Source organism: Urocampus carinirostris, chromosome 8 (genome assembly GCF_059441175.1).
Source record: "Urocampus carinirostris isolate Australia breed hairy pipefish chromosome 8, RoL_Ucar_1.0, whole genome shotgun sequence".
Classification (NCBI taxonomy): Eukaryota; Metazoa; Chordata; class Actinopteri; order Syngnathiformes; family Syngnathidae; genus Urocampus; species Urocampus carinirostris.
This window is the reverse complement of record NC_142356.1, coordinates 14,690,325-14,700,038: the sequence shown is the minus strand read 5'-3', so window position 1 is coordinate 14,700,038 and position 9,714 is coordinate 14,690,325. Positions and strand designations below refer to the sequence as shown.

The window sequence follows — 9,714 nt, the reverse complement described above, 5'->3', positions numbered from 1 at the left end:
TTGAATGTTTTTGAGATGAAGTGTTTGAGGACTACGTTAGGAGTGTCAAGATTGGATAGACTGAGAAATGAAATTGTGAGAGACAGAACTGGAGTAGTCGTTGAACTGAGCAAGCGTGTTGATAAGCGAGTACTCGGTTGGTTTGGACACATGGAGAGGATCTACAGAGCAGAAGTAAATGGAAGGAGACCAAGAGGAAGGCCGCGATTGACGTGGATGGATGGTGTTATCAGTGCACTGCAGGAAAGAGGTCTAAATATAATGGAAGCTAGAGCTCTTGTTGGTGATAGAAAGGAGTGGAGAGGTGTTGTGAAAGGATAGTGGGATTGTGGACGCGTTCTTAAGGATGGGCTGGGCACCCGTAGTATGCGGCAGGGGTAAACCAGTGAAAGCTGTCGGGCCCTGCTGTTGAACAAAAGAGTGTGTTGTGTCACCCTGACCCGAATGACATGGCCGCTTTCTGGTGTCCCGTTTCATCTGGAGGGACGAAAGCATGACCAACTTGGGTGCCGAGGTGCCTAACTTGTTTGGGTGTTTGGGCAATTGGGTTGGCATTGGTCCAAAAAATGTTGTGTGTTTTTGCTATTTATTTCCCTTTTATTTTCTTTGTTATTGTATGTGTGTGTCTTGCTGTCGGTCACCCCTCTTGATGGATATGACCAAGGTAGATAGATAGATCATAGAAAATAACCGTCATTAAAAATGTTGTCAAACGGCTTTTTCTTCTTCCGCATGCTTGTTTGTTTCCAGGTTATCTAAAAAAAAAAATAGAAAAAATAAAAAAAGGAGGCTGGGGCCAGCAGTTCCTTAAGAAAATTTTATTCACAGAATATTCCAGGCACTAATGAGTCACAGACCATAAATGCTGACAAATAACATGTACAGAGGCACAAATGGCTTACCATCATTATTAAATTTAAATGAAAACGAAACTTAAGGTATTGCAATGGAAATTCCAGTGCACAACGAGCCTTTCTAAAAACCGGTTCCAACCAGTATTGATATAATGGCGCTCAAGGCCACTTCTGCTAAAAGCACAACGGAAGAGACTCAAAGTGACAAAAATGCACCGTACTGCTTTTGAAAAGAAGAGAGACAAGAAAAAGCAAATAAATAAAACTGAAAATAAAGGAAAAGAAAAATGAAAAAGATGAAAAGAAAACGGGGCGGCAGTGGCTCAGGAGGTAGAGCGCTCGTTTTGGGATCAAGAGATCGCAGTTTGAATCTCGGCTCCTCCGTGTTACATGTCGAAGTGTCCCTGGGTAAGACACTGAACCCCTAATGCCCCCAATAAGCGCTTTGGGAAGTCTTGACTTGAAAAGCGCTATTTAAGTGCAGATGATTTTATTTCACTCAAAACGAGAGGAAATTGCCTTTTTGTTTGTTTTTTTGATATTTTCTTCTCTTTAGTTCCTTTTTTCTTTTTCTTGATTTTCCTTTTTTTGCTTTCCCATACTTTTCGTTTTTTTCCAGTGTTCCTTTTTGCCTCTCATTCTTATTTCTTCTTCCCTATTTTTTATTCATTAAAAAACAAATTTCCCCTTTTTGTCTTTTTTGGAGAAATGCTGGGTAAAAAAATGTAAGAATAAGGGTGCTTTTTTCTTGCTTTCAGTCTCTAGTTTATAGTCCTCCTTGGACTCATTTTTGGTTTCACTACACATTGCAGCGACATCTAGTGGACAAATATAAAACACTGTCCCTTTAAGAACAGCAGGATCTTTTTTTGGGCGCTGTTTTTGTGGAAGACCTTACCCGGATCCTAGCTTCAGCAGCCCACAACTCAATTGAATTTAAGACCTCTGGAATTAATGAACAAGTTTCACAACTACGAAGTTAAAAATGAAACAATGAAGAGACCATAAATGAAGAAATGATACAATAATGACTACAGATAAGTGCACAGTTTAATATTAAACCTTTAACAACGTAGTTTACATTGTTGGCAACGGCATTAAACGCGGCACTCCAGGATAAACATGTAATAAAAGATTTAAAAGAAAAAAACAAGATAAAAAGGATAATTAAAGCATATCGGGATCGCAAGGGAAATTATGTTCTAAGTTTGCCTTTTATACTATATTCTGTACTTTTACCTTTGTACATTTTTATTTACTCAATAATTGTGCAGTTGCGTTTTCGAGTTGTTTTCTGGAGCATCCCAGGCCAAAGGAACTTTGTCTCTACAACCTGGAGGCCACTGGTGGGCCCCCTGTCTGTTATCAAACAGGTGCACAGACCTCCTTTCGGCTAACCCATACAACCCAGGACAAGAGCATAAGCTTCCCAAGCCAAAGGAACTTTGTCTCTACAATATGGAGGCCACTGGTAATTTTTCCAAGACTCCTATCTATGTGCAAACTTCTGTGATGCCCCCAATAAGCAGGTCGGCGCCTTGCATGGCTGCATGGCCGCTATTGGTGTGCGAGTGAGTGTGTGAATGGGTAAGTGTGAAGCACATCGTAAAGCGCTTTGGGAGGTCTTCATTGACTTGAAAAGCGCTATATAACTGCAGACCATTTACCATTACACTTGCACTTACGTGCATGTGTTTTATTCTATCCTCCAATCAGAAATCTATGAAACGTTATAAGAAAGAGGCTCATGCTTCAGACCGTGGGAGTATTTCATAGCAATCCAAGAACGCAATTTTGCCTTGTTTCAATGTGCCTGCTTTTCTTTAATAAACGAGTTTGATTGTAAGTCTCTTATTTCATCCTGCAACATTGTCAAGAAATAATCTATGTATATAACATGTAGTAGCAAAAATGTCCTGTTGAATGAAAAAGAAGACAAAACTTGCATACTCACCACCACAACTGCTTTGCTCATAAGACTACCGCTTTTATCCCCTTGAAAACACCTAGCACACAATTTTAAACAACGCGATATTAATTATTTTTTTCAGTAAATCTTGTGACAAAAGTCAATTATGGACCCAACATGGCTGAAGGAAGCCAGGCTACCATTCAATTTCTGCAAGTCTGTTCAGTGGTAGACTCAAATTTAAGATCGTGAACCATTTAAAGGGTTTAAGATTTCTACTAAACCACTGAAAAAGTATGTAATCTGTACATCCCTTTGAGGCTTCTTTAAGAAAGGGCTATAGAAATAAACATGACTTGATTTGAATAGAGACTAGTATTTAGTCCATGACTGCTTTATTTTGAAGAGAAATTAAGTCTTTGCGCATGCATATACTGCTCTAACGACCGCAATAAATTTCCGGTTTGTTAAGTTTGCCACTTCCGGTTTTAAACATGCACTTTTTCTTTCTTTCCTCTTTTTATATTTGAAGACAGAAAGTGGTTTGCACGTAGAGCTGAAGTGCGTGATAAAATCCACAACTTTTAATATCAAAAGGTTGCATATATGCTAAAATGGTACAGTACTGTACAAACCCTGATGGATTGTAATCCCACGTTGTTATACCGCCACATCGCTAAGCGGCGCTTTTACTTGAGAGTTAGCAGCGGCACGCCGCGAAGAAGAAGTCACAGCGCGGCAGACTTAGACAACGCAGCAGCAATGGCAGATGAGAAACCAAAGGTAATGGCTTACCTTTATAGAACCATTATTGCTCAGAAGTGCTTATGTTACCCACAAAAGATACTATAAGAAGCAATGTTTCAAGAAGGTGATACACATTAATTTGTGGAACGCATTAGCCGCCGAACCTTCCACCAATGAACAATTGAGCTAGCTCTATAGTTAGCATAGCAAGCTAGCGCTTATAACTTCCTTCAATTGAACGGTTTTTCAAAAGTATTTTAATTTTTGTATCGTGGTAAAACCATGTGGAGCATAGTTTTAGCGTCCGTCTGTGTTCTTATAAGAGCGGAAGGGTATTATAATCGTGCTTGTTTCACACTTGGCACAGGAACAAATGTTTTTATAAGGCCGTTGACGGGGTTGTTTTGCAAACTAAGTCCTGCGGGCTGCAGCATGTGCCGTCCTTCTCCTAACTCAGGGGCCGGGAACATTTTTATTACTCGAAAGCAAAACATCTTCATTATTTTTTTGGGAGGGAGGAGCCTTATCATATATTTTATGACAAATTTCAACAAACCTGTTCGCTAGACAAAAGCTAATTCTTCAGCACATTTTATTTCACTTTGCAATAACAATACAAAATAATATTGTCAGTGTGTGTGTCTTATATCAACAATAACACCACACAACGTTTCTCCCTCCAACAGTTACGGATCGTTGAGGTTCATTTTGACCGGCAGTTATTTTGTAAAATTACCCTCTAAAAGGATAAGGATTTACGGGAGTGCATTGTGACTGCAGAGATCCGCTTACCTACCGTATTTTCCGCACTATAGGGTGCACCGGGTTATAGGGCGCACCCCTAAAAAATAGTTTTTGGTCCTATATCTTCCATAGATAAGGCGCTACAATGGGAACGTCGACAAAACAGTCAGATGATTCAGTCAAACTGATTACCCCCTTAACATTCCCAAAGCTTGCAAAGAAGCAAATACGTGTCGTAGACACGTGCGGATGCGGTGTCCGTACAATGTCACTTAAATGCGTCATTTCAAATATTATTTGATATTCTTACAACCGTGAGTGTAGCAAATCCAGGAGAGTAAAATATCTACAGATACAGACTAATGAAACATGTTTCTTTATGGCGTTGTTTAGCAAGCTTGCTATTCAGTCATCTTTTTCGGCCAATTGCAGGGTTTGTTTTGGCCCTCTAGCCAATCCGAGGCTCCGAATGAGTTTAGCCAATAGTGATCGATTCAAATGATGATTGACACATTGGTTAGCCAATGAAACGCCGGTATATAAATCCCAGCATACACCGCGGACTACTCCACGTTCGGGGGGAAATCGAGTCGGCGGCTGTTGCGTAAGTTGCGAGACCTTGCGAATTTAATATTGAGCCATATATAAGGCGCATGGTCAGCTTTTGAAAAAAAATAAGACTTTTATGTTCTGGGTGCTTGGCTGGTCGTTTTTGGTGTTAATGGTTTGTTTTTTGGGGTTTTCATCATAAATTGTCTCGACAGTGAACATAGATTTTTTTGATGAGCTTCCATATAGAGAATCCCTGAGAGACGTATAGCCAAAATGGAGTCTGTAGGTGAAACTTTGCCCCACCTAGTTTTGACTGATCGTCTGCTTTCCTGTGTTGCTGAGGCTTTGCATGCACCAAATTTGGAAAGTCATAGGAAAGATAGCTGTGGCCCATATTTGAATCTCTGAGCCAGATGTACAAATTATGTGAGACATATCTGTCTCGTGAGCTATACGTACCCGATCCATGTGCTCACTTGTTTTTTGTGGCCACCAGGAGGGAGTGAAAACGGAGAACAACGAGCACATCAACCTGAAGGTGGCTGGCCAGGACGGTTCAGTGGTGCAGTTTAAGATCAAGCGGCACACGCAACTCAACAAACTGATGAGAGCTTATTGCGAACGGCAGGTGAGGCGTGTCAACTGGATGGCGAAATCCTTGATATTAATGTCATATTCACCTGTTGCACTTGTTGACTGTGAAACTGCTAGATTACAAACACAAGGGACTTGCTCCATTGGCTTTTTTCCTCACTTTAAATTCCTAATGGTCTCTTGAAGTTCATGTTGAATATCAAAGTATATCCTATAACAAAATGGATTTAGAAATGTTACAATTTGCATAACGTAATGTTAAGTTAATATTGTACTATATACGAAGCATGTAAAGTGTTTTGTAAAACCAGTTGCTGCACCGTGATCACTCTGTTTTATTATCCAGAAATTGTGTTGATGGTTGCTTTTTACAGCTAATGTAGAACAACAAATGTGCAGTCTGGTTATTTTTAACATGCATGAACTTGAACTACATTACATATTATGGTACTGAACACAATTTGTTTAAAATAAAGTATGAAGTTAAGTAATTTCTCTGCACCACGCATAAACTACAAAAATGGTACTGCGTTTAAAAATATGGAATTAGGACAAAGTTTTTCCTTAAATTCACTTGGAGATTTTTTCTTATGTGATGATGCTGAAGTCGTATGGATTATTGTGTAAAGCATTGTTCCTTAAGAAGTGTGCAGTGAAACCTTGTGCCACTTGACATTGTACAAAAAAATAAATAACATTCACTTAATAAAAACGTTTACTTTTTCAGGCTTTGTCTCAGTTTAAGTTGCAAAATTGAACAAAAATGTTCCTCTGGCAAAGAATTTTCCTAATTTATCATTTTTTTGGAGTAAAGGGTAATATACAGTGGGACCTCGGTTATTGCGGTTAATGGGGACCAAAACCACCCGCGATAAGTGAAAATCCGCAAAGTAGCGGCGCACCTTTAAAAAAAATATATTTTTTATTTTATTCTATTATTATTGTTTTTTAGACCTGCGAAGCGATGTAGACAAACAGTGGTTTCAATTTTTCCTCTTTTCACAGGGATTACAAATCAGACAGATACGATTTCGGTTTGACGGTCAACCGATCAATGATACGGACACACCATCGCAGGTAACAACCTTGAAATGTAGACACTAAAAATGCCAATACAAGTCATGTTAATTTATAATCCAATACAGTACATACATTAAATATGTTTATAATATACTGTATTTTGATGCAGTTTAGAAATCCTACTTTTATGAGGAGCCATTGCATGTTGTCAGATTTTCTCCCTGCGTGGCGGGAAAGGGGCACATAATACTGTAGGCCCCTGGTGCACCACATTATTCCGTTCCAATGTGGGAATCGAAAAGTGAAATTGCCGTATAGCGTGGGAATAGAAACGTAGTGGTATGGTACCCTAGATAAAAACATTAAAATAATATATAATTGGTATTACTTACCGGATTTTTAAATGCATTAGGCACACTGTTTTAAAGGGCGCACCCTCCTTCATTGGACATAATTTTGTCTGCTCATATGACGCACTGACCTATTAGACGCAAGTTTCACGCAACCGCCTTTAATACCGCAACAGGTGAGCGTATTTAAAAAAGCACCGGGATTAAAGCTGAGTTTGATTGCTGTTTATTAAGTATTCATCACTAAGTAAAACACCAGAATGCAACAAAGTTGTTAAAAAAAAAAAAAAAAACTTTTGAAAAGGATCAAACGACAGTCCGAGCAGAAATGCCAAACTGCGCGTACACAATCCATTCACAAATTGTGGGGTAACCCGCCTGGCGCTGCCTCCTACACTTGTTGAAACGGTGCACCCCTTCAGTCATCCATCGCTCCCACGCCACACCTTGAATGGCCAGCCGACACCACTGTCTAGCGGTCCAAGCTCCTGCGTCGGCCCCCCGTATGTTGGCAAGAACGGAGTTTATTTGCTTCACTATTTTTTCACATCGACTGTCATAGTCACAAATCCAGAGCGACGAGGCAGCATTTAAAAGAAAAAAAACACCTGGTCTTCTGACATAAACACCCCTCGGACATTCTTTCATCATACCTTTGTCCATCCAGCCCTTGTATTTGCCTTCATGATGACTCCTGCAGGAAATTTCTCTTTAGGCAAAGTCTTTCTTTTGAAAATCACCATCGACGGTAGTTTTTGTCAGCATAAGTGTGGCAGGCGTGTACCAACGATAGCGGCAACGCCCACGATTTAAACGTTTAGTTGCGCCGCCCACAATTCACATTTTTGCAGGGAAGCCCACACTGCTGTTTTCTATCAAGTCGGCCGGAAAAGGCGCGCTCACATTTTGAATGAAATTTGGGTCTTGTGTGCACCCTATGGGAGTTAAAATACGGTATAAGAAATATCAGTGTATATGATACAATATCATTTTAAATAAATATACTTGTAAAGCATAAATAATTTTATTTCCTTATAGTGTGATGTAACTTGGCTGGTTGGGTGCAGTAGCGGATGGATTAAAAATTTAACTGATCTTAGAACTTCCACTTGCAAGGATAGACATTTCCTTAGATTTCCTCACTTGAGTCATCTCATTTTTTAATAAAAGTCAGGTGTGTTGATATTTTGAGGCCTTTCAATTTAGCGACGGTGGTGACTTTTGTGCCTACTTTGTATTCCTTGAAAATCAGATAAGAGGTGTGATAAACATGTTTTTGCTTCTTATTTTTGCTTCACTGCAAGTCTTGCACCCACAGTGACTGAATACAGTATTTTGTCACTCTAGTAAAGACAAAACTATGATGGACGAGATTCTCACTTTCCCTATGGAGTCAGATTGTGGTCTTAACTGTGGCAAAATGTGTTACTTTTCTTTATTCCCGGATTGTTGTTTTTTTTTAATGTCAGAAATGGGGTGAATTAGTTGATTTTTACGGCTGTTTAATCCTGAGCTTAATATCCAGTGCAACTTGTTCAAAACCAGTCCAGTTTTTTTGGGGTGTGTTGTTTGAGGTGTCCTTAAAAAGTTGAAAGGAGAATATTTAATATAGTATGTGTTAACAATACCCGGGTAAGTTTAAAGAGCCTTAATATAAAAAAAAAAGAAATTTCCCACCTCCTCTATCTGCTTTTTTCTTTTTTTTAGTAACGCTGTTCGGGAGGCGCAATCGATTAGGTAGATAGGAAAGAGGGTGGTGTGGTGTTTATTGACTTTACGCTGTTGTTCATAATTATTTGTTAGTGTAGCATGAAAATGGTGAAAGTGAGAAAAGGCCTGTTTCACGTACAGTCCAAACCCTTCAAAAGATGAAGAGTTTATAAGAACGCATCCTGGATGTGCACATACTTGCACGCAACACACCATGGCCTTAAAAGATGAATTAAGACAGAAGATGACCTCAGCGAGTACAAAAGTTTTAATTAGTAAATGGTCTGCATTTTCAGGTGCTGTACAGCACCTTTAAAGGGGTGCGTGATACATTTAAAGGTAGTCTGGCTTCCGTTCGATCAACCTCTACTCTCCTGTATGCACTACTTGTGATCCTTTTTGATGTTTATTAGCACCCTCTACTGGTTGAAAAAATAGCTCAGTCACTAAATCCATCCGTCTGACACCCCTATCTTTGTTTTCTCAGCTGGAAATGGAGGACGAAGATACGATCGACGTATTCCACCAGCAAACCGGAGGATTTTCTTAAAGACTGTTTCCCGTGTAACTCTCTACCTCCCTTTTCCGTACCCGGCCTCTTCATCCTGCCCCCCGCCCGATTGTGTCTCGCCACCAGCCAGCCAGCGCAGCACGTGTCTTGCCGCAATCTAGCAGTCGTCGCAGCTCTTTAAACTCACTCACTCAATCAGCAACATGATGTGGGGGGGGGGGATTTCCTCATTCTTGTTTTTTATACTTCAGTCATTCAAAATATTCAGGTCGACTTTCTGTGGTTCATCAAACAACTTTCCCTTTTCAACTGCTTTCTGGTAATCAACGTGTTGGAATAAATTGAGTCTTTTTCCTTTTTTTTTCTTTTTTTAACACCCAGCTATTTTTAAGCGATGCCACATTTATTGAATAAAGAATGGTACAATCCAAATTCAAGGTCAACATCTTTGGATTAGTGATGTATTATTTTGAAACATTGTCATGCTTTTGTTCTGCTCTTTTATGTCTTCCCCAATATAAATCCAGTCCGTAGAGGGAAAAAACTGCCACAAATTGGCAGCTGTTTCAAACTTTTCTATGAAACGGTATAAAGCATAAATACATTGTCACAAAAGTGGAATGGTATTACTTTGTCAGGTCATTTTCACATTCCTAAAATAAACAAATGCGGTGTCTTTCATTATTTAACTCGATACCTTTATTGCAAAGTCGATACCGGAAG

At 39.5% G+C, this 9,714-nt stretch overlaps 1 protein-coding gene across 1 annotated transcript; it reads left to right on the top strand.

The window, feature by feature from the left end:
* Window positions 1–3,424: 3,424 nt before the first annotated feature.
* Window positions 3,425–9,680, top strand: sumo2a (small ubiquitin like modifier 2a). Its single transcript, XM_088341695.1, has 4 exons — window positions 3,425–3,546; window positions 5,303–5,434; window positions 6,406–6,477; window positions 8,968–9,680. The coding sequence occupies exons 1-4, from the start codon at window positions 3,526–3,528 to the stop codon at window positions 9,028–9,030; spliced, it is 288 nt and encodes a 95-aa protein (XP_088197821.1). The 5' UTR covers window positions 3,425–3,525; the 3' UTR covers window positions 9,031–9,680.
* Window positions 9,681–9,714: the final 34 nt, after the last annotated feature.